We start from the raw sequence: 27,872 nt of genomic DNA, 5'->3' as shown, positions 1-27,872 counted from the left end.
TGTCTGACATCGGCTGTTCCATGTAAATCCACTTCAATTCCGCACAACGACACAAAGTGACAAAAGAAAACAGGAAAATAAGACAAGTAGAAATATGATATTTATTTATATCCTGGTATAAACAGGCAATTCTAATCTGAAAAAAAATAACTTGACGTCACCGTTACAACAATTGCTCCCGGGGTCAAAAGTCATTTTAAGAATCAATCATCCGCCATCTTGGATTTTTGTTTGTGAAACGGTGGGATTTTCTGAAAAGGTCAATAGGTCATGATGTTATATTCACCGTTTGGTTGGCGTTGGTTCGGTCACGTTGCATAATTATGTGGCTTTCACGGTGTTAAGTGATGGCTTTAAAAGCTCTCTTCTCCACATACTTCAGCTTGTACCTCCTCATGAACCTAAAAGGGGTGAGAAAGACGTTCGTTTCAGGCAACGGCCATTTTGAAGAAGAAACTGGATGACCTAAATTTGAGGCTGAAATTTGATGTTAAACTAAAGGCGATTTACTTACTTGGCTCTCTCTCTGGGTTCGATCAGATTCCTTTTTTGGAGACTTTTGAAACGGTCCTTGAGGATGCTGCCCTCTGGCTGTGGTAGGACAGCATTACAACAGAACATACAACAAAAATAAATACTATGGCAATACTATCCTGGCTAGTAACAGGCAAACTTTGATAGGAAAGTAGTACCTTTAGCTGTCTTAAGGTACTGGTGAGCTCATCACTGAGTTTGATTTCAAGGTCCTGAGGTTGGAACCTGGAAAGAAAAAAAATGGTATCTCGTCATTATGGTCTGTCAAATACATTGATTTAAAAAACACACACACAGAAAAACTTACAACTGGATAATCTTGAGGAGCTCTTCTGAGAGCTAACAGCTAACGCACGCTAATAAAGAGCTAAACTGAACATCTTTGTTGCTTGGATGTATTTAAATATACTTAAAGATGGCGCCCGAATAGGCAGCCGTCAGCAAGTGCAGAGCGCCGATACGTATTCGGAACGGTCGCGGCTCGGAAGTGAAGCGGATTGACGTGGAACAGGAGATGTGAGACAATCTGTTTTCAGCAACGGATGCTACGGTGTCGTGTTTGCTTGCAACATTTAGTTTGTAGCAGACGTGCGAATTTCGCCATGATGTCCCCGATACACTGGTGAAAAGGATGCTTTGACTTACAGGATGACTACAGGTAGCCAACCTCCTGCTACCTGTATTTGTTCTGTTGTTTTGACTTCAAAATGGCGCAGCGAGTGTGGCTAATAATACATTTCATTTCTAAGCGCTTTTCAAAACTCTCAAGGTCATCTTACAGTCACAGGATCAGTTTTTTTTCTGCGGGTGAGCAGCGGCAGCCACACACGCCAGCATTCACTCAAACCGGAAATAACTAAAAAAGATATAAAGTTAGCTAGCTAGCTAAAAGATAGCCGGCTAGCTAGATAGCCATATAGCTAATAGCTATCTAATGCAACTAAGTGTTTTCCTCCAGCGATTTTCACGTCATGACAGGAAAAAGCTTTTAAACAGATGAAATGGTGTGAATGTTAAGCGCCTACTTGAGTTTGCCGAGGCGCCGCGGTTGACTTTTCTGAGCCTCCATTTTGGCCTTGCGTTGCTTCTGTCTGGCGGCCGTTTTCTTTTCTCGTTGTCTGATGGCGGTTTTGATGGAACGAAGCTGGAAGAGTTGCTGTCGTTTGCTCTTTTCATTTTTCTCCGCCGCCCGCTCTTGCTCCTGATGGAACAAAAAATGCAAAGATGGGAACCGATTCCGCCAAAACTACCAGCAAATTTGAGTTTGCTGACGAAGCCTCTTGGATAAGAAGCGAAACGTCCGACACCTTCAAAGAAGTACAGAAGCTTCTGATCAATGTAAGCACCTTGATTTTTTCCGCTTTTTCTTTTTTTCTTTGTCTCTCCGTCTTCTTCTCTGCCAGGACGATGGCACCTCCCGCGCCGGCTTGCTCTTCCTCCTCGACGGGCGCCATCTTTTTCTTTTCCTCTTCTCTTTTCCTTTTTCTCTCGGCCTTCTTCTCTGCCGGGACGATGGCTCCTGTGACGCCGGCTTGCTCTTCCTCCTTGTTAGGAACCATTTTTGTCTCTTCCTCTTCTCGTTTCCTTTTTCTCTCTGTCTTCTTCTCTGCCGGGACGCCAGCCTGGACTTCCTCCTCGTCGACAGGAGCAACCTCTTTTTCTTCCTCTTCCTCTACCAAGCCTTCCACTTGCTCTTGGAAGATCGTCTCCTGCACACACAGAAATATTCGTACAATCCAGCTTTAGCCGAATTTTGATCCGACGACGGTGACAGTGGATTACGACGACGTCAGTTACCTCCGTTGCTTTATCTTCTTTTTTGACAGCGAGCTGTTTCTCAATTTTTCGTTCCGCCTTGTGCTTCTTAACCTCCACATCGTGGGCGACTTGGAGTAAAGCCTGTATTCAAATTGGGAGCACATGAGATCATGCAAGTCTTTTACAAGCAGTTAGTTGCAAAAAAAAAAAATTAAAAAAAAAACAATAAATAAAAAAATAAAATAAAATAAAATGAAAAAAAAATTAAAATAAATAAATAATTTTTAAAAAAATAATAAATAATAAAAATAAAAATAAATATAAAAATAAAACAAAAATATAAATAAAAGTAAAAGTATAAATAAAAAAATAAAAATAAATAAAAAATAAAAATACAAATGAAAATAAAAATAACAGTAACAATAAAAATAAACAAACAGAAATAAAAAAAATAAAAAAAATAAAAGAAAAATAAAAAAATAATTAACAAAACAATTAAGAAAAATAAAATAAAAATAAAAATATACAAATATATAAAAAATTAAACAAACATAAACAAACATACAAATAAAAATACATAAAAAATTAAATAATAATACAATTCATTTATAAGCGCCTTTCAAAACACTCAAGGTCACTTTAAAGTCACAGGATAAATTTTTCTGTGGGTGAGCAGCGGCAGCCACATGTGCCAGCGTTCACTCAACCTGGAATAACTGAAATAGATAGAAAGCTAACTAGCTAACAGATAGCTAATAGCTAGCTAGCTAGCTATCCAATTAGATAGTTTTTTTGTCTATGCTAATGCTAACGCTGTAAAATGGGCAACAAAACAGTTTACACCCAACACAATTCGATCAATCGGGCACAAGGGAAACCATTTGAATCAAACGACAAGAGAAGGAAAACGTACCTGATGAGAGAAAAAATCCGGATTGTAGGAACCTCCGGGCGCGATGACTTCCACCGCAGGTAGCGTTGAAGGCTTCTTGCTCAATTCCTCTGGCCGCTATCACGGTATGAAACAATACATTACTACCTAAAATGGCTGCATTTTGGGATACAGTGATACCTCGGCTCACGAACTTAATTGGTTCCCAGACAGAGTGTGTCAGGCCAAAAGTGTGTATCCCAAAAATTAAATTCCCATAGGAAACCATTAAAATGAGAATAATCCATTCCCAGGTCTCCATAAAACATAATTTTCTATAAAATAAGCTTTAAAATGACACAAAATAAACCTTATTTTATGTATAATAAATGTGCTATTGTATTGTAATTAAAGAAATAAACTGTACTGTATAATAATTTTATTTACCTTTGTGATAGTAGTTGTCAATGGATGAAGAACTTCCAGGTTGCCACTTGATGTTATCTGAGTGAAGTTGCCGTGCTTATGTGGGTTATTTGTGGAGCCTGATTGATGGGAATTTTAACCTTGCAGTCTACACTCTGCCTTTGAACTATCAAAGTTGAAACGAGTCCATATTTCACTGTTTTCTATCCATTTTCTCACTCTCTCACTCTGTCGTCTGCCTGTCTCTTTATGTTTAACCCCCTCCGCCCCGTTACTGCTGCGTTCTTGACCAATCACGTGACTTTAACCGAAGACTGGGGGCGGGGAATAGAGGAAAAAAAAGGTTGGCTGCCATTTTGTTGTTTGCAGAACAGCCTTACTCTCAGTCTGTCTATTTAAAGTTTGCAGCTCTGTTTTTCACTGCTGCGTTCTTGACCAATCACGTGGCTTTAACCAAAGACTGGGGGCGGGGAATAGAGGACCAAAACAAGTCGGTTGCCATTTTCTTGTTAGGAGAATGGGCTCGTTCGCGAACGACACATCACTCATTGTGGCAGCTCCGTGTGTATCCCAAAAAATAGTTTGTGTGCCAAGGTTAGATTTTCATAAATTTAACAGTCATAAACCGAAATGTTCGTAAGCCAAGGGGTTCGTAAACCGAGGTATCACTGTACGTCCATTTGAGAGGGTTTCTTACCTTGACCGGCTTCTTGCCGGTCTGTTGAAGGTACCATGGATCATCTGAACTTTTAGCTGTTCAGAAAGAAAAACTGCGGATTACCACTGAAGTCTTTTCAACGGGTAATAAGTACGGCATGGTGGCAGAAGAGCGTATGACAGTCTGACCATATGACTTTATACCCGGTAACATAGGAGTTATTCAAATAAACTTATTTACAATGACATCATTGTTGAAAAACAAAAAAAAAACACTTACCCTCTTGACCCCAAATGTCATAATAATCTCTGTTTGGGTTGTTATTGGCCTCTGTCGCCGCTTTTTTAGCCGTTGTCTTCGACGTCTGTCTGTTGAGTAGCTTTTTCTGTGTCCGCGGTACGACGCCTTTGGCGGCAAGCTGCTCGAGCCTTTTGGCACGACCGCGAAGTTTCTTTGCATTGGGCTGTTGGTGGGACAGTATACTGGAGGAGCATACACAGGGGGAAATTATCAGTATGTGCGATGAACAAGCGGAGAAAAATTAAGTACAGTGATACCTTGTTTTACGAACGCTTTAGTTTATGAACTTTTCGCTTTACGAACATTAAATTCGCGAGAATATTATCTTGGCATACAAACTAGTTTTCGGGAAACACACGGAGCGCCACAATGGCTGGCGGACTAGTTTTCCACACACCCTTTCTCTGAGTGTATACGTGGCATACGTGGCTTGTTATCACGCATACTTTTGCTGTTATGGGACCGAAAAAGACCCCACCACAGGCTAGTGTTCAGCCGAAGAGGAAACAAAATAAAATTACGGTCGAGCGAGGTGTGCGTTTGTGTGACTTAGCGTCCCAGTACCAGGATGCTAAATCAAACATTACTACGTGTGGCTATGGGTGTTTTTGTGTTGTCTAAGCAATGGTCTCAGGCAATAGAAGAGGTTGAACAACATCTGTTAATTTGGATTAACGAAAAACAACTAGCAGGGGACAGTGCGAGTGAGGGTATTATCGCCGAAAAAGCACGGCAACTTCACTCGGATATCATCAAGAAGCAACTACATCAACGACCATCACAAAGGTCAATAAAACGACTTTGTTATGCAGTACAGTTTATTTATTTAATTACAACCCAATAGCACGTTTATTATACAAAAAATTATATATATTTTGTGTAGTTTTAAAGGCTTATTTCGTCGAAAATTATGTTTTATGGGGACCTGGGAACTGATTATTCTCATTTTAATGGTTTCTTATGGGATATCAAGAGGCAACTACATCTACGACCATCACAAAGGTCAATAAAACAACTTTATTATATAGTACAGTTTATTTAATTACAATACAACAGCACAGTGAAAATACATAAAATAAGGTATATTTTGTGTGGTTTTAAGGCTTATTTTGTAGAAAATTACGTTTTATGGGGACCTGGAAATGAATTATTCTCATTTTAATGGTTTCTTATGGGAAATAAATGTTTGGCAGGCAAACTTTTCACCTTACACACTTTCTGGGAACCAATTAAGTTTGTAAGGTGAGGTATCACCGTACATTTGGTTGAAATAGTTTTTAATTTGACATCGCTTGTATTTGTAAGCCCTCAGATCCCAAGATACCATTCACATAATAGTTTCCTGAGCTCCTCAGTGTTTTCTTCACATTTCCAAAAAAGGAAATACTGGGAGCGCAAGGATGAGATCATCAATGGGCAAACGGTTACAGAACAATTCAAAATATGTTCAAATCTAAAGTTTTTGAATACTTTCAACAATATTTACAAATATTGCAGACCAGGGGAGATTTAATTCAGTATATTTAAAATGAAGCACTGACTATCTAAAATTGACAGAAATTCAAAAATGATGCATACTGACTCTTTAATTGGTGGAACAAGGGAGTCATGCTGGAGGATGAGGTCTATCCTGAGAGGACAATGTGATTTTCCTTTCCTCTTCTTGCCTCCCGCTTGCTTTGATGCTTCAAAGACACATTTTAAAGATGTGGTTCAGTATGTGCCCGACTATTATTAAGAAAGAGTATCAATTGAAATACAATACAGTGATACCTTGGTTTACGAACCCCTTGGCTTACAAACCTTTCGGTTTACAAATGTTAAATTTATGAACATTTTACCTTGGCATACAAACTATTTTGTGTAGACTGCAAGGTTAAAATTGCCATAAATCAGGCTCAACAAATAACCCGCACAAGCCATCTGGACACTTGATGCAAAAAGCTATCAACCCAGCTAAACAGAATACAATTGATGAGGAAGAAGGTAAAATTATCACACCAAGATGGTGAAAGAAGAAGGCTACGTTCCTCATCAAGTGCTTAATGCTGATGAAACAAGCCACTCCATTCCATTAAGCCATCAACGACCATCACAAAGTAAATAAAATAACTTTATTATACAGTACAGTTTATTTCTTTAATTATAATACCATAGCCCATTTATTATACATAAAATAAGGTATATTTTGTGTAGTTTTAAGGCTTAGAAAATTAGAAAGTACAAAATTATGTTTTATGGGAACCTGGGAACGCACTATTCTCATTTTAATGGTTTCCTATGTGAAATTAATCTTTTGGCATACACACTTTTCGCCTTACACACTGTCTGGGAACCAATTAAATTCGTAAGCCAAGGTATCACTGTAATATCGAACTCATATTGTTCTCTTTTCTTACCTTTGTGCTTTTTCGTTGGTTGCCCAACGTCCAGAAAGAACAAATTGTCATCCGACTTCTCAGCCAACAGGCCGCTGTAACAACAAAAAAAACATTTGATTAACACACGCACGCGTATAATATGGATTTGTGGCAACGCTCGTTGAAATATGGAAAATATGTGGACACGGGAGACGATCTGTCTCATTTTTTTCAACGACTTTTATTGAACGTTGGACAATAAGTGAGTCGAAAAGCCAATTTACCCGGTAGTCCTCTCCTGATGCCTGACGTCTTCTAAAAAGTCCTCTATGTCATTAATGTCACTATATTTATTCCAGTTCTTTTTCTTGTTTTTATTAACACGCTTTCTTCGACTACTAACCCCGCCTGTCGGATCAGATGACTTTAAACTTAAAAAGCCTGGCTGCGAGGCTGCCACGCGTTTCAACCTTCTGGAAGGCGCCATGTTGGAATGGAAAGAATAGCAAACGCGTGTCTTCTTCTTTTGTCGTTGTTGTGGTGTACTGCGTGGAAATGAAATGTGACGCCCTCTAAAGGATTATTATCGCAACTACCACACGGCAAGTTGGTCAGGGAACGTATTCAGAACTAATGTATTGTATTATTTTAAAATGTCGTCTTGTAGGTTTAACCCTTGTTTCAAATTATATGTGAAAAATGTTCTTACGTATAATATATTCCACGTAATACATTATGAAGTGCCACTTTAGGCTTGGCACCAAATTGCAATAATTAAATTTAATTTAGCTGTATTTGTAACAATAACACCGAAATAAAATAGTTGAAAACACAAAACGATTATTCATATTAAACTCGTGACCATAAAATCGGAGTTTGTTTGCATGTTATTTCCAGGTTAATGTAGTTTGAAAACTAACAATATTGTTTGAAAAGCGATTTAAAAATAGAATTTCTTAAACTAAGAATATTGTTATGGTGGGCAATGGTGTCTTTGTGGGTAAGGATGTTGCGGCATGTGTTTGTCCCAAATGCATCATGGGAAACGTGTCTCCAAACGGGCTCCAATATTCTTTTTCTTTTTCCCCTCCCTTCATTTTGTTGCGAGAACAACGCGCAAGAGACTCAACAAATTAAATACCAATTGAAAGCTGCAATTTCTCACTAAAATTTCAAAGGTAAGATTCATATTCACACTTAAACGTCAATCTATTATTTCTACCGGTTCAGAATTTCGGATGAATGTATATTTCCTTAATTTTCGAGCAAAACAAAATAAAAACGACGAGCCGTCGAAGCCTTGATCTGGCTACTAAAGAGAACACGAGAAGCTTTCGCTCTGCTCGGTTTGTCTCGGAAGTGCGCCTTGACTGAAGGGTCAGCTGACAAAATAACGTCCACTAAGTGGACCCCTGACATGTCTATTGTCGTCTTCAAAAATAATATTCCACTTTCATCCAACGTGGATGGCACAATTCGATCATTTTCTTTCACCGCCATTGCGATCACCAGTGAATTTTCCTTCCCGTTTACGTTCTTCATGGCAGAGCAGTCAGCCATTATGTGCGGGTGTGTTTGTAGAGTAACGTAGGGCAGCCAACAGGGGCGGTGTCGCTTGGATTTCTTCTAAAATAGCTCTTTTTGAATTGGAAAATATACGCTAGTGCCACAGAAGGCTTCGCTGTGCTACGAAACGAACATACCCTCACCAGTGCGCAATGGGAGGGGTTTCAGCAAGGCTGTTGGCATTGGTCGAAACTACCATAACAGCCCTAGAGATCGCTGCTGATTGGACTTTCCCCTTGTCATTTATGACGTCAACTATTCTGCCCCGACGCTGTTCAGAAGATGGAAAAAACATCTTTGAACGCGCACGTACAATCAGAAAATAGATTTATAATAATGGTTTTACACAACATGCTACTTTTATATTATTGTTCCTCTATATCCTCAGCCGTAGGAGTATAGTCACATGAAACGTTTAATTCAACATGGATTAATGTAACCAAAATATTGTATACTTTCAGCGTTGATCCACAGAAGCAATGGCCCGTACCAAGCAGACTGCCCGTAAGTCCACTGGAGGTAAAGCTCCACGTAAGCAGTTGGCCACAAAAGCTGCCCGGAAGAGCGCTCCTTCGACTGGAGGTGTAAAAAAGCCCCATCGCTACAGGTGAGAAGAGCCAGGTGACTCTTCACGTAGGCCAGACAAGACTAAAATGATCAGTTGCTCCATCGTGTTTTAGTTATATTAGCAGACCAATTCAAGATGGCTCCCGTTGACCCACAAGAAAATAAGTGCAACACTTCTCATGTCTTGTACAGGCCTGGCACCGTGGCTCTGCGTGAGATCCGTCGTTACCAGAAGTCCACCGAACTTCTGATCCGCAAGCTGCCCTTCCAGCGCTTGGTGAGAGAAATCGCCCAGGACTTCAAGACAGACTTGCGTTTCCAGAGTGCAGCCATTGGAGCTCTGCAGGTACGTTGGTATTAAAGGACAACCGACACCTCCCGACAAGTTGCGTCCATAATTTATTAAATGACTTCTACTGAGCGCATTTGACAAAGATTACACCACATATAGCTATATTTACATTTGAAGACTCGCGCTGAATATTCAGGAAGTCTTGTTTTCGATGCCCTAAGTGACGTCACGGAGGGAACGCCCCTGACCGAGAAAGCGACACACAATGCATTTTGGGTACTTTTTTTTCGTCTGAAAACACCGTGTTGATCGCAAAATTAGAAGGAAAACGACATAAATAACGCGATGGTGAATCATTGTGTATCGCAGCCAATTGCGGTAACACGCATTAAGCTTAACTGCGCTACATTGGAGTCCAGATGGCTCGAATTGATATGGGAGGACTCCTTTAATCGATTGCAAACATTTATGCTTTCCTCTTCGGAACTATTTGAATCATATTCATAACTGAATGCTAATAATAATAATACATTTCATTTTAAGCCCCTTTCAAAGCTCTCAAGGACACTTTACAGTCACAGACAAGCATAGGTACTATAATAAATACAATACAATCACAAATAGAATATAATAAATAAAATACAGTTATAAAGAGAAACAAGAGAAAGAGCTACACAGAAAATGCGATTCTGACAAGAAAGCATCTTCTCCGAATCTGAACTCTGAAGCCATTGTTTTGATTCTGGAGCAAGGCAGTTTGTGAAGGAGTATACTGGCGTGATGTCACGTACTGGGGACGGGACTTTCTGAATCTGTCCAGTTTCGAGCTCATTTTGTGGCAGTTTTGGGACACTTTGTCACTTTTATTGATGTTTTAGGTATTTTAGATGCTATAAAACGTTTTTGTGATGTCAGTTAGGAAGCAAAAAAATGGTGTCAATTGTCGTTTAATAAGAGATTTGGACGTTAATCGATATTCTGATGTCATCTCACTAAAATACTTTTTTCTTTGGTTATAGGAGGCCAGTGAGGCCTACCTGGTGGGTCTATTTGAGGACACCAACTTGTGTGCCATCCATGCCAAGCGTGTCACCATCATGCCCAAAGACATCCAGCTTGCACGTCGCATTCGCGGGGAGCGTGCCTAATTTTTTTTTTGTTCTTTCTCATTAAAATACTCTTCTCTTGTCCCGTCACCATCTTTTCCTTCTCCCTATATAGATAGTCGTTTGGTTTGAGGTTTTCATTATATTATGACTGTGATAACTCTAAATTTGTGATTGGTTGGTGCTACAAGTAGAAGAGTTTCTTTCGATATATCTTCATTTACGTTTGAAACTTTAAAATCTTCACTTTAGCTATTACTATGAAATAATGTGTTTTTGCTAGCCATAAGTAGTGTGTAACCTGCAATGAGTATAGTATATAGCGTTAAGACATTTTCAACATCATTGATGTCATGTTTTTTTTTTTTTTTGTAAGTGCAAAATTGACATAAACATAGTCAGTTCTATTTTTACAACAGTGGTATTTAATCTTGTATTCAAATGCTTTCTTCTGTCTGTCAATTTCAAATGTCATTGCACTATAATGACTGCATGAGTTGACACTTCTACAAGGCATTATATGTAGCAGACACAATTTGATTTTACCTTTCACCACATTGTTATGTTAATGCAATGTTATTATATTTTGTTTTCTCTCTCAGGTCGATAGCCTATTTTTTTCTACAGTTTTTTTTCATTTGTGTTTTTGGTCATTTTGAAGGCTAAAACATTTGTACTCCCAAAATTCACACATAAATAAAAGTTATTGTGGTTAAATAGTGTGTGATAGCTTTCATATTAAACCAAACACCGTATTCAGAATGACAAAACTTTTTGGGGGGCATAAATATCTTGTCTGTAATATTGTATTACATAATAATAATACAGTTCATTTATAAGCGCCTTTCAAAACTCTCAGGTTACCTTACAGTAACGGGAAAAAAATTTCTGTGGGTGAGCAGCGGCAGCCACACGCGCCAACGTTCACTCAACCCGGAAGTAACTAACTATATCTACCTACCGAAAGAGATAGAGAGATAGATAGATATTACAAAATACTAATTACAATTGCAGGTTTTGTTTTCATTAGTCCATCCTTTCACGTGCTCGCCACATAAATAAAAACTACTATTAAAAGTAACTTATTTTCCAATGGCAATCAATTGGCAACCGGACATCACACACAAGGGGACAAATTATAACAAGCTAAATAATATTTTTTTTAACAAACGAGTGTGCTTAATAAACACGTTGAGATTCGTCTGAAAATTGTGAATTAAAAGTGGAACGTAACTCGAATAATTTTTAAAAAAATGACTTCTACCCTGTTGCATTTTGGGACACTTGATTGATGCGGCGGCCATTTTACCCGCTGGACGCTACCATCTCTCATTGTGGATACGAAGAAGAAAATAAGACGAGCGAAAGCTTTCTCACCACTTCTGTTCACTTTTTTCCCCTTGGTAAGTCCTTTTAAATGCGCCGTTCTGGTCGCCAATGAACTTTAGAATTTGTAATGTAACTTAGTCCGTTTTCGTATTGCTATTTTCTTGGAATAAACGCTCGTATTTGTCGTGTTTGAAAAGAACACGTCGCGCGGGAGACGACGACAGTCTAGTCGCAGTCTTTCTACGGCTGCCCCGACCGGGCGAATATCTGTTTCGAATTGTGCGCCGGTTTCACTCGGTGCTGTACCGCTAAAGGGGGTCGTTCAAGGCTGCTTTAAATCTTCCCGAAATCCTCGAGAATCTCTTCTGTACAATTCTTTAGTCTCTTGTTTACCGGGAGTATCGGGAACTTGTGAAATCCAAGTTGTTTACGTGCTGCTCAGTCTGCCTCGGTCTTCATTCCGTTGGCGCATCAAACCGCCGCCATGATCAGAGCGAGGGAGGCGGGGCCCCCCAAACATTGGAAGCAACCGTAAGGCCCGCCTACTTACTTAAAACCAACGCGCTGATTGGCTTATTTTTTCATATTTAGGTCGAAACTTGATTGTAATGGCGAATCGTGTCGCTTTTTTTCTTTGATTGACGTTTCATGCGTTCATGACGTCAAACGTCCGATTCCCAAAACACTAACAGCCTATTTTGACTTATCAAAACAATAGCTGTACGTAATGCTTACCATTTGAAAAACACTGGGGCACAGTATTCCCAGACATTGTTATAGATATAGATTTCACAATGTGTTAATAATAATACATTTCATTTTAAGCGCCTTTCAAAGCTCTCAAGGATACTTTACAGTCACAGAGCGTAGGTACTATAATAAATAAAATACAATCACAAATAGAATACAATAAATAAAATATAGTTATAAATAGAAACAAGAGAAAGAGCTACACCCAAAATGCAATTTTAAATAGGTTGCTTTTGAGATGGGATTTGAAGGTGGGAGGAGAATCGATGTTACGAATGTTGGGAGGAAGTGAGTTTCAGAGTTTGGGGGTCGAGCAGCTGAAAGCCCTGTCCCCCATCGTGCTGAGACGGGCAGGGGGGGATACAGAGGTGTTGGAATATTTCCATCCTTGTCTTCATATTATTTCCATCATCTTCAGGTGATCTTAATTAAGTTGCAATGGCCCGTACCAAGCAGACTGCCCGTAAGTCCACTGGAGGTAAAGCTCCACGTAAGCAGTTGGCCACAAAAGCTGCCCGGAAGAGCGCTCCTTCGACTGGAGGTGTAAAAAAGCCCCATCGCTACAGGTGAGAAGAGCCAGGTGACTCTTCACGTAGGCCAGACAAGACTAAAATGATCAGTTGCTCCATCGTGTTTGAGTTATATTAGCAGACCAATTCAAGATGGCTCCCGTTGACCCACAAGAAAATAAGTGCAACACTTCTCATGTCTTGTACAGGCCTGGCACCGTGGCTCTGCGTGAGATCCGTCGTTACCAGAAGTCCACCGAACTTCTGATCCGCAAGCTGCCCTTCCAGCGCTTGGTGAGAGAAATCGCCCAGGACTTCAAGACAGACTTGCGTTTCCAGAGTGCAGCCATTGGAGCTCTGCAGGTACGTTGCCATTAAAGGACAACCGACACCTCCTGACAAGTTGCGTCCATAATTTGTAAATTCACTTCAAATGACTTCTACTGAGCGCATTTGACAAAGATTACACCACATATAGCTATATTTACGTTTGAAGACTCGCGCTGAATATTCAGGAAGTCTTGTTTTCGATGCCCTAAGTGACGTCACGGAGGGAACGCCCCTGACCGAGAAAGCGACACACAATGCATCTTGTGTACTTTTTTTTTTCGTCTGAAAACACCGTGTTGATGGTGAAATTAGGAGGACAACTACATAAATAACGCGATGGTGAATCGTTGTGTATCGCAGCCAATTGCGGTAACACGCATTAAGCAGGTGTCAGTTGACACAAATTCCCAGCAGACAAATCAGCCCATTTCAAACGCAGCTTGTGCGCCATTTTGTGCATTTTCTGGGGTGCTACATTGGAGTCCAGATGGCTCGAATTGATATGGGAGGACTCCTTTAATCGATTGCAAACATTTATGCTTTCCTCTTCAGAACTATTTGAATCATATTCATAACTGGATGAGTAACAAGAAAGCATCTTCTCCCAATCTGAAGCCATTGTTTTGATTCTGGAGCAAAGCAGTTTGTGAAGGTGTTTCCTGACGTGACGTCACGAACTGGGGGCGGGACTTTCTGAATCTCCCCAGTTCCGAGCTCATTTTGTGGCAGTTTTGGGACACTGTCATTTTTTTGTGTGTTTTGCATTTGACTAACAATATCAGCCTGCGTGTTTTGGCTATTTTAGATGCATTAAAACGTTTTTCTGATGTCAGTTAGGAAACAAAAAAATGTTGTCGGTTGTCCTTGAAGAGGAGATTTGGAAGCTTTTCACTGTGCTGATGTCATCTCACTAAAAGACATGATTATTATTTTTTGGTTATAGGAGGCCAGCGAAGCCTATCTGGTGGGTCTGTTTGAGGACACCAACCTGTGCGCCATCCACGCCAAGCGTGTCACCATCATGCCCAAAGACATCCAACTGGCCCGTCGCATCCGTGGGGAGCGCGCCTAAAAGCTCCTCTGGCTTTTGTTTTTTTACCTTTCCATCCCTGCTCCGTCGTGCCCTTTATTTCCTCTCTCCTGTGTCGGTAGTATGTAGGAAATACTCTTTGTATTATTAATCCAAATGTGTCGTCTTGTTTTTCTTAGTGCGCTCAATGGAAGCCTTCTATGGTACCGTTTTATGTGCATGTATCGAGTCTTTGGTGATGGACACTCACTGACTTCTTTGGTGTAGCGAAGACGATGAAGATGAGAATAGCATTAATCACCACGGTGCAAATTTAGGTGGATATGCACTTCTTCTGGGTTTTTTTTTTTCCAGCAGGGTGCGAGATGATCCACTTCTGGTCCGTATGAGCGTTAGTTCCGATCATCCCCAGAGATCTTTAGGCAATTCTTCAACATGCCTGCACACATGCTTTTCGTAAATATGTTTAGCCAAAGCTTGACAAAGTCATTCATGCTAATACGTACATTCATATTGTTGACTTACTCTTTTGCATACACTTTATAGGAGGAAAGTTCCAAAAGGACTGTTCTCAGAGGTGGAAAAAGGTTTTGTTTTTGTCAACAAAATGTGAGGTGTGGTGTTTCTTCCCAAAAATAAAATATATTCTTGCCGTTGCTTTGTCTCCCTCTGCTTCTATTTTGATTTTTATTTCCCTTCAGGCTATTTGATCAATCTGCGTACTGGTTCCAAGATGTAGTTGTTCCCCTCCTTTTATTGTTATTTTTTAATCTGGTGTTCTTTCATTGAAACATTAGTGGTGATGTTTTAATAACGCAATGTTTGTAATTTCCAAATTTGTCATACAAAGTGGTAATAAATGGATGTTACACCAATTTCAGGTGTGCTTATTTTATTTATTATTGTATCTATGCTTGTATGTGACTGTAAAGTGTCCTTGAGAGCACTTTATTTGCTAGCTATTAGCTATGTAGCCGGCTCACTAGCTATTTAGCGGGCTTTCTATTAGATATCTGGCTGGCTAGCAAGCTAGCTATTAGCTGGCTAGTTTGCTTTCTATGAGTGGGTTGAGTGTGGCTGCCGCTGCTCACCCACTAAAAAATGTATCCTGTGACTGAAGTGACCTTGACATGTAATTATTATTATTATGCTTATGATGAATGCATGCAAGTTTTGTTTCAAACAAATGTTTTTGTGGGTAAAGTAATGATCGCAAGACATTGTTCAGTGTCTCTTCAGAATGTCCTTTAAAACCACAGAGACCAAGCATTTGCTATCTGTCTCGCTAGCTAGCGATGTAGCTGGCTATTTATTAGCTACAAGGCTATCTAGCTAGTTTGCTAACTGTCTATCTGGCTATCTATTAGCTATCTGTTAGCTAGCTAGCTTTTGTATCTATTTGAGTTACATCCGGGTTGAGTGAACGCTGGTGCATGTGGCTGCCGCTGCTCACCCGCGGAAAAAAACAATTTTTCTGACTGTAAGTGACCTTGAGAGTTTTGAAAGGCGCTTAGAAATGAAATGGATTATTATTATTATTATTATTGTGCTGTTTTTTTTGTTCTCCACAGTTTGGTGTGAGCAGTTGTAATGTTGACCACTAGATGTCAGTAAAAGACATACCATTTTTGGTTATGGTCGCAGGGCAGACAATAGTTGAATTCAAAATCTACCAGGAGGTCTTCAGCGTGGGATCTTCTACAGCTGCAACATCCTACAAGCACAAACAAAAACGTTTGGAAATTAATATGTTTATATGTTTATATTAATATATATATGTTTGGGGGCACTAAAAATGTAAGTCGTTGTGGTTTGCAAAGAAAGCTTTTCAGGCCTAGATGGCACAAAACCAACCAAACATGACAAGTGTTTGTCTTGTACTCAAATGTCCTCACTACGTATGGTATAAAATGTTAGTGGTCCTCACAAGAGTAGTCGTACAAACACACACACACACACACATCCGTGCATACTGTACATATTCCATTGAAATGAGAATATTTTCTTCGAGTGTGTGTGTGTGTGTGTGTGCGTGCCATGCATGCACGTGTAAAATAGTGTTCACCTTCCCCAAGGTCTGTACGCTGGCCTTCCATCTGTGGCACTCAGGGGATTATAGCCAATCTGTCTGTCTGCTGCTCAAAGTGCTGACCGTCAGAGCAGCACCAGATTAACACAGTGTTCAGATTGGTCGACGAGGGGGGTCGGGGGGTGCAGGGGGGTCTGTTTTTTTTTTGGCCTGTTGGAAGAGAGGGATGGTTATTGAGGGAGGGGAGAGATATTTGTAATGGTGAACTGAGTGGTGACAAGGGAGCAGGTTGAGAGACTGGCAACGGATTAGTACACAACTGGTACACAACTGGTACACAAGGAAGGAGGGGGGGGGGGGGTTATGGAGTTTGGAGGGCCGCAATGTTGACGGGTTGGCTGTTTATATTTGTTTGTTTATTTATTTATTTGTACTTATTTATTTAGATACTTATTTATGTATTTATTTGTTGTATTTATGCATTCATTTTATTTATTTATCTACTTATTTATTTATCTACTTATTTATTTATTAAACATTTATTTATTCATTTAGGTATTTAGATTCATTTAGGTAGATAGATAGATAGATAGATAGATAGATAGATAGATAGATAGATAGATAGATAGATAGATAGATGATATCCTCTAACAGAGACGACCTCATATAAACAAAACAACAGAAGCGATACAAATGCACGCATGACCCCCCACCCCCCAAATTGCGTAAACATTTACAAGCATATTACATATATTACATATTTACCTTTACTCACAAAACAGCAACAAATGTGCTATTGTTGTGCTATTGTTGCGCTATTGTTGCACATCGGCCGCATGCAGACTTTAAAAGCCTCCGAGTCGCCCAGATGAAACAAACATGTTGACTTGTTTTGTATGTGAGTGAGTGCGCCAATGAGAGAGAGAGAGAGAGAGAGTGCAAATTCATGTGTCATATGGAGCACCATCATTGAGGCACCCGTTCACCCCTTCACCCCACCTCACCCACTTCACCCGTTTTGGATTGGTTTGCGGATTAACACACAGTTTCCCCCATTTTTGTTTTTGGTCCTGTTCCCCCTCTTTCCTTGTTCCATTTCTCCCACTCCTTTTTTTCCCTATCACATGATCCGTTACATCATGGGATTGAGGTCAAAACTGGATTAGGGCGAGCGACACAAGCATGAGAGAGAGAGAGAGGGAACGCTGGAATTATGGAAAGTGAGGGAGTGAGTGAAAAATGTGTGTGTGTGTTATATGAGGTGTACAGCATTCAGATGAAGAGGGAAAAATAATGATGTGAGAGGACACAAAGCCAGGCGTTGGAGACAAAGGTTGACTCAAAAAGGGAGCTTGAACGCATGCAAAAGGTCTAATACCATAACCGTAATAAAAAAATATCCATTTTGCATACATGTTAAATTTCAGAAATAATAAATCAGCAGATTTTCGTACTCGCGACTGTGTGGTGCGTGTTGAAATAATGTGAGCGTTACAAAAGTGTCAATTAGAAGACATTAAAACACAAAAATCTATCTATATGGGTTACTTCCAGGTTTAGTGAACGCTAGCGCGTGTAGCTACCGCTGCTCACCCGCAGAAAAAATATCCTTTGACTGTAAAGTGTCCTTGAGAATTTTGAAAGGCGCTTATAAATGAAATGTATTATTATTATTATTATTATTAAAATCCTTTCATTGTTAAATTTTCAGGTTTTCATTAATATATATTCTACCACTTCTATCAGTTATAAAAATACAACTTTCACCTTTATAAACTGTATTGTTAGTAAAAAGAGCGTAAACTTAAATCACATTTTTTTTCCCCGTTTTGCGTTGTCGTATTTGGAAATTTCAAGAACCAAACGAGGGAAAACGTGTAATACGTCATCATAAACTGCATAGCTTGGAAAATCCCACCAAAAACTATTATGTAGTTCACAAAAATGCAATGATATACGACTGCGAGTACAGAGTGCGCTCGCTTCACTGGACAGAAATAATCGCGGTGGAATATAGCGAAATGTAGCGTACCTACAAATTGTGAGACGTAACAGGGATTTCATCGCTAGGCCTTCAGTAGTGCTCCGTCTGAATCCATCCAGACTGGAAAAAAGTGTGGTGTGATTTACTACAAGTCCACTAGAGTGTACTGTACCATTAGCTCAGAAATGACTGACTCACCTTTCTTAATGGTGTCCATTTTTTCTTGAAAACGTCTTGAAAATGGCTTTAACAGTCAATCTCCAACCAAATCCATTTCTTTTCCTCCTTCAGCCATTGTGGGTTGACAAAACTCCTTTTAAATCAGCACGATATATTTGCTTTATGTAGCTCGCTAGCGATACACTGTGCTAACTCCAGCTAAACTGTTGTCACTTGGACGAGTGACAAAGTAGTTTTTGCCAACTTTGATTGGCTAGTGACTTGGTCAATCATCGAAACAATGATTGACTCGTGACTAGCCAATCATAGTTTGAGAAAACTCTGGCGTTCCCCAGTTCTTTCAAGAGGACGTTGCCAACTCGCCAATTCAAAATCTGATTGGATAGCGCAACAGTTTGATTGACACATTTGTGAAGGCACGCAGGTAGATTTCTGAGCCTGGTAACAAACGATGGCTGAAATGTGATTGGTTAAATGCTTGAATACGAAAACACACGTCCGGAAGTAGCGCAACAGGGGAAAAGTAATGAAAAGAAGCTGAAATAAAATGTAGAATTATTTAAGAAGTATTTATGGACATATATGTAGTTATGGACATATATTTAATAGTATTTATGGACAAAATGTAGTCCGCCACTGCAAGAAATAAAAGCAGGATTTCTGAATTTCTGGCTAGCTATCTACCTCGCTATCTAGCTAGTTATCTATCTGGCTAACTACATAGCTAGATATCCATTTTCAATCTATTAGCTACCTAGCTGGCTGGCTAGTTCACTGGCTGACTATCTATTAGCATAACAGCTATGTACCTATCTAGCTAGTTATCTATTAGCTGTCTTTTAGCTAGCTAGCTCACTTTCTGTGTATTTGAGTTATTTCCGGGTTGTGGCGCATGTGGCTGCCGCTGCTCACCCGCAGAAAAGGGGTATTTTAGATGCTATAAAACGTTTTTCTGATGTCAGTTAGGAAAGAAAAAAATGGTGTCGGTTGGAAGTGTCAAGAGCCAGATAACTCTTGACACGTTTCAAGCAGTGGGATCCATACTGCCTACAGTCACCAATTGTACTCCATGATGTGACAGCAGACAATCCGAAAAACGACCAAGATGGTCATAAAAGTGAGAAGACCTTTAATCCTGTTTATGAAACGAGATTCATCCCGAAAAAAAAAGGTAGTCATAGCGATGAAGTGATGATTGACAGCATGACAAGGAATTGTAAGAGAAGGAATTGGACGAAGAGAAGGAATAAGAGATAGACAATATAATCCTGTCTAATTCACTTAGGGTTGCGCTGAGGGGAGCAGGACACTAAGAGGATTTTGGACATTCTCTAAATTAGATCAGCAAGAATAACAAACTGCCAGAAGAGGTGGAGCAGAGGGCTCCAAAGGGGAAACACCAAAAGAAATAATAATAATAATAATAATAATAATAACACATTTGATTTCTAAGCGCCTTTCAAAACTATCATGGTCACTTTACAGTCACAGGATAAGTTTTTTTCTGTGGGTGAGCAGCGGCAGCCACACGCGCCAGCGTTCACTCAACCCCCTAGTAACTCAAATATATAGCAATCTAGCTATCTAGTGAATAGCTGGCAAATAGATAGCTAAGAGCTAGCGAATAGATAGCTAATAGCTAATAGCTAGCGATTAGATAGCTATTAGCTAGCAAATAGATAGCCATTCGCCAATGAATAGCTATTAGCCAGCGAATAGCTAATAGCTAGCGAAAAGATAGCCAATAGCTAGTGAATAGATAGCTAAGAGCTCAGAAATAGATAGCCAATAGCCAGCGAACAGATAGCCATTAGCCAGCGGATAGACAGCCATTTGCCAGCGAATAGATAGCTATTAGCTAGCAAATAGATAGCAAATAGATAGTCTTTAGCCAGCAAATAGCTACTAACCAGCACATAGCTAATATCTTGCGAAGATAGGCAATAGCTAGTGAATAGATAGCTAATAGCTAGCAAATAGATAGCCAATACCCAGCGAACAGATATCCATTAGCCAGTGAATAGACAGCCCTTAGCCAGCGAGTAGATAGCCATTCGGCAGTCGACGTGTATGCTCAGGATGACAATGAGGCGTTTGATCCATTCATAGCGTAATGCTAATCCTGTTAGCAACGCTAGCGGCGGATCATTCAAACCTACTTACGCCGCCGTAGGTGTGATTTAGCGGCATTAACTGCGCGATTACAAATCTTCTTTCCTGACTTATGGTTTTGATGATGCTTGGCAACAGACGTCAAAGTCACACAGAAAATAGCAACTACAGTGACAGTCAGTGTTTTTACATGGCTATCGTCCTAGCTAGCAGCTATATAGCTATCTAAGTGGCTACTTTCAATACATGGATAGTACTCAGCCTCGTGTACGTTTGGCAGCATCGGGATTAGGAATCGATTAAAGGATCTATCCATCCATCATTTATCCATCCATATATCCAATCCATCCATCCATTCCATCCATCATCATCCATCCATCCATCCATCCATCCATCACTGTCGCTGTATTTAACTACCTCCAAAAATCCCTGCTGGAGGATCTGTAGGGCAATAGAGTGGGCCCCTGTTTTGGTCACAGCGGGACTCAAACCACGTCTTTGCTGATCCCGGAACAGCAGCAGCAGCAGCAGCATGCTGGAAGAAGCCAGACATTTTTTTATTATTATTTTTACACAAGGTGATTTAATGTCTCAGAAAGAGAAGAAAAAGGCTATCTATCATGGCAATGGTGCGGTGGTCAAACAAATACAGGCGACAAATGAAATATACAAAAGAATAAGAAGAATCATCCAGAAAAATAAAGCAGAGATGATATTATGATGCAAAAAAAGAATAGTAAATAATAATAATAATAATAATAATAATACATTTCATTTATAAGCGCCTTTCAAAACTCTCAAGGTCACTTTACAGTCACAGGTTTGTGGTCACAAGTTTTTCTATGGGTGAGCAGTGGCAGCCATGCGCCAGGGTTCACTCAACCCGGAAGTAACTCAATTGGATAGAAAGCTAGCTAGCTAGCTAATAGAAAGCTAATAGATACTGTAACTAGCTATCTGGATAGATACCCAATAAATAGCCAGCTAGCCAGCTAGCTACAATATCCATTAGCTTTCTAGAAGATAGCTAAAAGATACTATCCAGCTAGCTACCTTAAGTATCTATTAGCTTTCTATCCAACCAACTAGCTACAGTATCTATTAGCTTTCTATTAGCTAGCTAATAGAAAGCTACCTGGATAGATACCCAATAGATAGCCAGGTAGCCAGCTAGCTACAGTATCTATTAACTTTCTATTAGCAAATGGATAGAAAGCTAGCCAGCTAGCTAGCTTTCTATCCATCTAGCTAGCTAGCTAGCTTTCTAGCCATTTGCGGTACTTCCGGGTTGAGTGAACCCTGGCGCGTGTGGCTGCCGCTGCTCACCTATAGAAAAACTTATCCTGTGACTGTAAAGTGACCTTGAGCTAGCTTGATAGATACCCAATCGATAGCTAGCTAACTAGCCAGCCAGCTAATAGATAGCTATAATGAAGAAGCATTGTTACTATTACTGTTACCTTTTATCAGATAAAACCCTGAGTTGAAAAAAGCAGATACCAGAAAAATATAAACAGGAAAAGAAAACAAAGAAATTGGCAGTTTTCAATGATTTGTTGCATGGAGTTTTTACATGAGAGTTGGTCGCATTTCCGGTATGAAATATGTACACAAAAAAAGACAAAAACAAGTATTTTTTTAGCCATGGCGGTACTATCTAAAGAAATAACATCAGTGATGTTGATTATGATACCAATAACATCAACTCCAAAACAAATGACAACCATTTTGACTTGGACAAATCCACAGATATTTCAAGAGACAACCATTTTAAAGGACAACCGACACAATTTTTTTTTTGTTTCCTAACTGACATCAGAAAAACGTTTTAAAGCATCTAAAATACCCAAAACCCGCAGGCTGATATTTTTAGTCAAATGAGAAAACACCAATAAAAATGACTTCAAGTGTACAAAAACTGCTTCAAAATGAAAACGGGAAGTGGCCAGTTTCAGAAGGTCCCGCCCCCTTGTTCGTGACATCACACCAGGACGGCTTGTCTTGCTCTAGAATCAAAACAATGGCTTCAGATTCGGAGAAGATGCTTTCTTGTTACTCATCCAGTTATGAATATGATTCAAATAGTTCTGAAGAGGAAAGCATATATGTTTGCAATCGATTCAAGAAGTCCTTCCGTGTCATTTTGAGGCATCTGGACGGAAATGTAGCGTCTGAGAAAATACACAAGATGGCGCCCAAGCTCCGTTGGAAATGGGCTGATTTGTCTGCTGGGAATTTGTGTCAACTAGTATCAAATAGTAGTCTTGGTGCAACACACAACGATTCACCATTGCGTTATTTATGTGTTTTCCTTCTAATTTGACCATCAACACGGTGTTTTGAAAAAAAGTACCCAAAATGCATTGCTTTCTCGGTCAGGGGCGTTCCTGACGTGACGTCACGTAAGGAATCGTCACCAACGCGAAAACAAGACATGCAGGAGAATCTTTGTCAAATACGCTCATTAGAAGTCATTTGAAGTGATTTTACAAATTATGTACACAGCTTGTCCGAAGGCATCGGTTGTCCTTTACAGTCTAAGACAAAGAAAGTAAAATCATACATCAACTACATACATTAATACCCACCCATCATTTTGAATGGACATATTTGAGAAAGAAAAGTTCTGCCAACTTCCTGTGAAAAACAGGATCCGGTGGTGGGAGGTGGCTATTTGCTGGATGCCAATGGCCCATAATGTGGCCATTGTTTGCCTCCCGGTTGATCCTATGAAGCTGAACAATTCTCCAAAACGATTACAAGCATGCTCAAAGGCAACAAGTTTGTAGACTGCAGACTCCATCAAGGGGGGGTCAGTATCAAACAAGGCTTAACTGCGGAGGTCATCTGATTGGATGACCTTTATTGATTCGAATGTCTTAAAGGGTCCCATTGAGAGAGGTTAGGATGATGGTTAAGTAGCCTGATGGTCAGTAAATACAAGAGACATCATAAAGCAAAAAAAAAACATTTTTTTTAATTGAATGACCCTTTTCATTAATTTTTCTTTGAGTTTCTTTGGACTGTGGTTAACTCATTCACGACCAGACATGTGCAGAAATGTGTTCACAGGGTTTTTGTCATTGTCACAATTTTTTTTTGACAGGCTTGTATTGATGTCTGATGGCGTTGACGGCTTACTATGTGGTATTAGTGTTACCTACTATCAAAATCCTAAATTTCTTAGATGGAGAAACAACTATCAATTTCTTTTATAGCAATGTTATTTTTTTACATATTAGACGGTTTAGTATTGACTCCAGAATCAATCGAAAAAAACAACATTCCAGCCCCATTTTTATGTCCAAATTGTCCTGTGATTGTCTCTATCCACCCGACTAAGACACTGATTCAAAATGTCTTCCCATATAACCTCGCTTCCTGGATGTTCGTAAAAATCATGTTATTTTGTTAAAAGATGATTTTGTTACAGTGATTTCTTTTACATGAGGGACCAATTTTCTTTAGACAGGTGTGTACTGATGTCTGATGGCGTTGACGGCTTACTATGTGGTATTAGTGTTACCTACTATCAAAATCCTAAACTTCTTAGATGGAGAAACAACTATCAATTTCTTTTCTAGCAATGTTATTTTTTTACATATTAGACGGTTTAGTATTGACTCCAGAATCAATCGAAAAAAACAACATTCCAGCCCCATTTTTATGTCCAAATTGTACTGTCATTGTCTCTATTCACCCAACTTTGACACTGATTCAAAATGTCTTCCCGTATAACCTCGCTTCCCGGACGCCTCGCTTCCCGGACCCCTCGCTTCCCAGACCCCTCGTTACAAGACCTGAAACTTCCAGGAGTTCTGGTCTTTATAGTCCAGACAGTCGGCAGCATTGAAATTGAGCTTCCAGGCAGCTTGGTCCTTGTAGTCCAGACAGTCGACGGCTCCGAAACCGAGCGAAGCGGCCGTGTAGCCTTGGGAGGAAAGCGATGCGGGGGACTGGCTGAGGGGTCCGCCCATGGAGGAGGCGGTGATGGGGCTCAGGGCGCCTCCGGTGCCCGACAACTGGGGGTGCATGGGCGATAAGTAGGAACTACAGTCCAGGCCGGTGAAGTAGGAGGAGGAGCCTGCGTAGCTTTGGCTGTAGGCCGGCGCCTGGCTGTAGGTCATGGGGTAGGCGCTGGCGCGTTGCATGCAGGGGGTGGTGGAGGCGGACAGGGGGTCCGGCAGCGGTGAGATGGAGGCCGGGCTCCAAATGGACACCGTGGCGCTGGCGGAGCTGGAAGTGGAGGTGATGGCGGTTCCCGGGGGAGGCGGCGGCGGGCTGTAGGAACCGTTGACTTGGTTGACGTTGACGTCCACGCTGGCGTCGCGAACCGGCGACGCCTTCTTTTTAGGAGGCCGCGGTTTGGACTGGCCTGTGCTCTGCTGCTGCTGTTGGCGACACTTGGCACGGCGGTTCTTGAACCAGACCTGGAGGAGGGAAAAGTTATTTTCACAGCCAACGTCGAAACGCACGAGAGAAAGTGAGCATCCCTGAAAAATGTGGAATTTAAATGTTACTGTTAGCATTCTTTGTTTTCCTTCTTATGGAGAATCAGTTATTCGATATAGTTTCATGTTGTCCTATGGTTGTAATATGTACTGTGTATAGCCAGCCATCTTTCCAGCTAATTAGCCAGCCAGCCATCCATCCATGTATCTACCTACCGTATCTATCGTATCTACCTACTGTATCTACCTACCTGCCTACTGTATCTACCTACCTACCTACTGTATCCATCTGCCTACCTACCGTATCTACCTACCTACCATATATACTTACCTACCTACCTACCGTATCTACCTACCTACCATATATACTTACCTACCTACCTACCTATACCGACCTACCATATCTATCTATCTATCTATCTATCTATCTATCTATCTATCTATCTATCTATCTATCTATCTATCTATCTATCTATCTATCTATCTATCTATCTATCTATCTATCTATCTATCTATCTATCTATCTATCTATCTATCTATCCACCCATTCATCCATCCATCCATCCAGATAGCTAGTGAAGCCGGTAAGCCGGTAGCTTATAGTATCCAGATAGCTAGATAGTTAGCCAAGATCCAAGATCCCAAGGTCCAGCTGGGGACATTGTCCACCCCTATAGAAATCCTACAAAAAGACTAACCTGATTCTAGAGGAGTCCTACCTTGTACGTATTTGTTTGTTTACAATGGTTCGATAGAAATAAATAAGATGAAAAACTGCAGTTGATAAAGTGCAAGCCCTCCTACCTGGACTCTGGACTCGGGCAAGTTGATCTTGAGGGCCACCTCCTCCCTCATGAAGATGTCCGGGTAACGCGTTTTGGCAAAGAGAGCCTCCAGGATGTCCAGCTGTGCACGCGTAAAGGTGGTGCGCTCCCGACGCTGCTTACGTGGGGTGCCTGTTTACACATCATCATCATCACAATCAATACTTCAATGGACAATGACAACCGACGTATTCTGAGCCTTGTCATTCTTATTATGACCATGCTACTTCATAATAATAACAAAAATAATGATAATAATAATAATAATAACATTATAACAATAATATAACATAATATAATAAAGTAATTTAATAACAATAATATAATATAAACATATAACATAACATAACAAACAATAATAAAATATGACAATAACAATATAATAATAAAATATAATTTAACAATAATAAAATATACAATAATAAGGATAATATAATATAATATAATAATATAATATAATATAATATAATAAAAATAATATAAAAATATATAATGTAATTTAATTTAATAACAATATAATATAGAAATAATATAATATAACATAACAACTATAATAAAACAATACAACAATAATAATATAATAATAATAAAATATATAATATATGTTATATATCCTATAATCATATAATGTAGTGTAACGTAAGGTAAGGTATAATATAATATACTGTTATAATAATCATAATAATACATTACATTTTAAGCGCCTTTCAAAGCTCTCATACATTGATAATAATAACAATAGTAATAACAATAATAATTATAACAACGATGAAAATAATAATAATAACTATTATAATAACAATATGAATACTAATCATACATAACCCATACATACATCATAATCATACATACTAATCACAATTACTTTTATCGATTATAATGAAGATGATGATGATGATTATTATTGTTAGTATCACAATTGTTTGCACAATTATTATTATTATAACAATTTTTATTATTTACATTATTATTACTACAATTTTTATTATTACAATTGTTTTAGCAATTATAATGATGGTGATCATGATGATGATGATGATGATTACTATTAGTATCACAATTATTATTATTATTATTATTATACTTTGCACTATGTACAGTTCTTTTGATGGAACTTTATTCATGTTTCAGTCTTCTGACATTTTATTTTCTCTCCCCTTTCAATTTTGCTGCTTTAGAAAATAACAATCAAATTAAAATTAAAAATACATTTAATTTCTAAGTGACAGTTTACAGTCACATTTTTTTCTGATTACCAATCTTCTCATTATGGGACTATTAAAGGATTTCTGAGTCTGATTCTGATTCCAATATCGATCCACAATCCTATTAAAAAAAAAAAAAATATCACACGTCACCGTCATTTCCGCCCCCCCCCCCCCACCTTACATTTATTATTAATTAATTTATACATCCTGGTCTTCCCCACCCCCCCCAAAAAAAAAAAATATATGTATATATATATATTCAAACTTCAAACGAGCATTGAAAAGAGGTACGTCTAAAGTACTCACTGGGGTATCCAACGGCGGTAGTGTGAAGCAGATCCATGCCCGGGCCGGACAGAGTTAACCCGTTGACGGCGTAATGGGGTTGCTTAATGTAGGACATCATGCCTCCTGTTGCCCTTTAAAACACTCCCCTCACTCACTTTGTTCTTCTTCTCGAACCAAACGCGGGCCTCCTCCTCCTCTTCCTCCTCTTCCTCCTAACCCCCCCCCCCTGCTCTCTCTCTCTCTCTCTCTCTCTCTCTCTCTCTTTCGTCCCTTAACGGGATGCTTTGACCACTTTACGCACAGCTAGCGTTTATGTGCGTAAAAGCTTTTCGCGTCAAGGTTAAGAGTGAGAAAATTTAAAAAAAAAAAAAAAAGGGAAGAAATAAGTCAACAGACTGACGCAAATGCAG

At 39.6% G+C, this 27,872-nt stretch overlaps 4 protein-coding genes and 1 long non-coding RNA gene across 6 annotated transcripts; 2 read left to right on the top strand and 3 right to left on the bottom strand.

Annotated features, from left to right (window-relative positions):
- Window positions 1-82: 82 nt before the first annotated feature.
- Window positions 83-7,791, bottom strand: nop53 (NOP53 ribosome biogenesis factor). The gene is made up of 12 exons (XM_089013062.1): window positions 7,192-7,791; window positions 6,947-7,020; window positions 6,130-6,232; window positions 4,527-4,729; window positions 4,287-4,342; window positions 3,206-3,301; window positions 2,332-2,433; window positions 1,881-2,243; window positions 1,560-1,735; window positions 693-759; window positions 515-591; window positions 83-401 (listed from the first exon to the last, which is right to left on the bottom strand). Exons 1-12 carry the CDS (start codon window positions 7,392-7,394, stop codon window positions 341-343), a joined length of 1,581 nt encoding a protein of 526 aa, XP_088869188.1. The 5' UTR covers window positions 7,395-7,791; the 3' UTR covers window positions 83-340.
- A 149-nt stretch (window positions 7,792-7,940) lies between these two features.
- On the top strand, window positions 7,941-11,140 carry LOC148888787 (histone H3.3A). Its single transcript, XM_089013064.1, has 4 exons — window positions 7,941-8,085; window positions 8,935-9,080; window positions 9,233-9,386; window positions 10,352-11,140. The coding sequence occupies exons 2-4, from the start codon at window positions 8,953-8,955 to the stop codon at window positions 10,478-10,480; spliced, it is 411 nt and encodes a 136-aa protein (XP_088869190.1). The 5' UTR covers window positions 7,941-8,085; window positions 8,935-8,952; the 3' UTR covers window positions 10,481-11,140.
- Window positions 11,141-11,716: 576 nt separating this feature from the next.
- LOC148888786 (histone H3.3A) lies at window positions 11,717-15,043 on the top strand. Its single transcript, XM_089013063.1, has 4 exons — window positions 11,717-11,841; window positions 12,936-13,083; window positions 13,236-13,389; window positions 14,300-15,043. The coding sequence occupies exons 2-4, from the start codon at window positions 12,956-12,958 to the stop codon at window positions 14,426-14,428; spliced, it is 411 nt and encodes a 136-aa protein (XP_088869189.1). The 5' UTR covers window positions 11,717-11,841; window positions 12,936-12,955; the 3' UTR covers window positions 14,429-15,043.
- On the bottom strand, window positions 14,835-18,801 carry LOC148888785 (uncharacterized). 2 transcript variants are annotated; one of them, XR_016117093.1, is made up of 4 exons: window positions 18,598-18,801; window positions 18,448-18,519; window positions 16,452-16,625; window positions 14,835-16,100 (listed from the first exon to the last, which is right to left on the bottom strand). It is a non-coding gene; the product is annotated as an uncharacterized LOC148888785 (long non-coding RNA). The 2 variants fall into 2 exon arrangements; XR_016117094.1 differs by lacking the exons at window positions 14,835-16,100; window positions 16,452-16,625 and adding an exon at window positions 17,466-18,042.
- Window positions 18,802-21,250: 2,449 nt separating this feature from the next.
- Window positions 21,251-27,684, bottom strand: otx5 (orthodenticle homolog 5). The gene is made up of 3 exons (XM_089014133.1): window positions 27,481-27,684; window positions 25,947-26,098; window positions 21,251-25,121 (listed from the first exon to the last, which is right to left on the bottom strand). The coding sequence occupies exons 1-3, from the start codon at window positions 27,578-27,580 to the stop codon at window positions 24,483-24,485; spliced, it is 891 nt and encodes a 296-aa protein (XP_088870259.1). The 5' UTR covers window positions 27,581-27,684; the 3' UTR covers window positions 21,251-24,482.
- Between the last annotated feature and the right edge of the window lie 188 nt (window positions 27,685-27,872).

This window comes from Hippocampus bargibanti, linkage group LG14 (assembly GCF_051943395.1).
Source record: "Hippocampus bargibanti isolate YZ-2025 linkage group LG14, ASM5194339v1, whole genome shotgun sequence".
Lineage (NCBI taxonomy): Eukaryota > Metazoa > Chordata > Actinopteri > Syngnathiformes > Syngnathidae > Hippocampus > Hippocampus bargibanti.
This window is presented reverse-complemented; position numbering and strand designations above follow the sequence as displayed.

Bases quoted from the DNA above. Each gene is read 5' to 3' on its own strand.
- nop53 (XM_089013062.1), bottom strand. From the start codon at position 7,394: ATGGCGCCTTCCAGAAGGTTGAAACGCGTGGCAGCCTCGCAGCCAGGC. The intron at 7,021-7,191 runs GTAAATTGGCTT...TTGTTGTTACAG, and splicing joins CATCAGGAGAGGACTACCGG to CGGCCTGTTGGCTGAGAAGT. The intron at 760-1,559 runs GTAGGCGCTTAA...TTTTCTTTCCAG, and splicing joins CGGCGCCTCGGCAAACTCAA to GTTCCAACCTCAGGACCTTG.
- LOC148888787 (XM_089013064.1), top strand. From the start codon at position 8,953: ATGGCCCGTACCAAGCAGACTGCCCGTAAGTCCACTGGAGGTAAAGCT. The intron at 9,081-9,232 runs GTGAGAAGAGCC...TGTCTTGTACAG, and splicing joins AAAAAGCCCCATCGCTACAG to GCCTGGCACCGTGGCTCTGC. The intron at 9,387-10,351 runs GTACGTTGGTAT...CTTTGGTTATAG, and splicing joins CAGCCATTGGAGCTCTGCAG to GAGGCCAGTGAGGCCTACCT.
- LOC148888786 (XM_089013063.1), top strand. From the start codon at position 12,956: ATGGCCCGTACCAAGCAGACTGCCCGTAAGTCCACTGGAGGTAAAGCT. The intron at 13,084-13,235 runs GTGAGAAGAGCC...TGTCTTGTACAG, and splicing joins AAAAAGCCCCATCGCTACAG to GCCTGGCACCGTGGCTCTGC. The intron at 13,390-14,299 runs GTACGTTGCCAT...TTTTGGTTATAG, and splicing joins CAGCCATTGGAGCTCTGCAG to GAGGCCAGCGAAGCCTATCT.
- otx5 (XM_089014133.1), bottom strand. From the start codon at position 27,580: ATGATGTCCTACATTAAGCAACCCCATTACGCCGTCAACGGGTTAACT. The intron at 26,099-27,480 runs GTGAGTACTTTA...ATGTGTAAACAG, and splicing joins TACCGCCGTTGGATACCCCA to GCACCCCACGTAAGCAGCGT. The intron at 25,122-25,946 runs GTAGGAGGGCTT...TCCCTCCTCCAG, and splicing joins TGCCCGAGTCCAGAGTCCAG to GTCTGGTTCAAGAACCGCCG.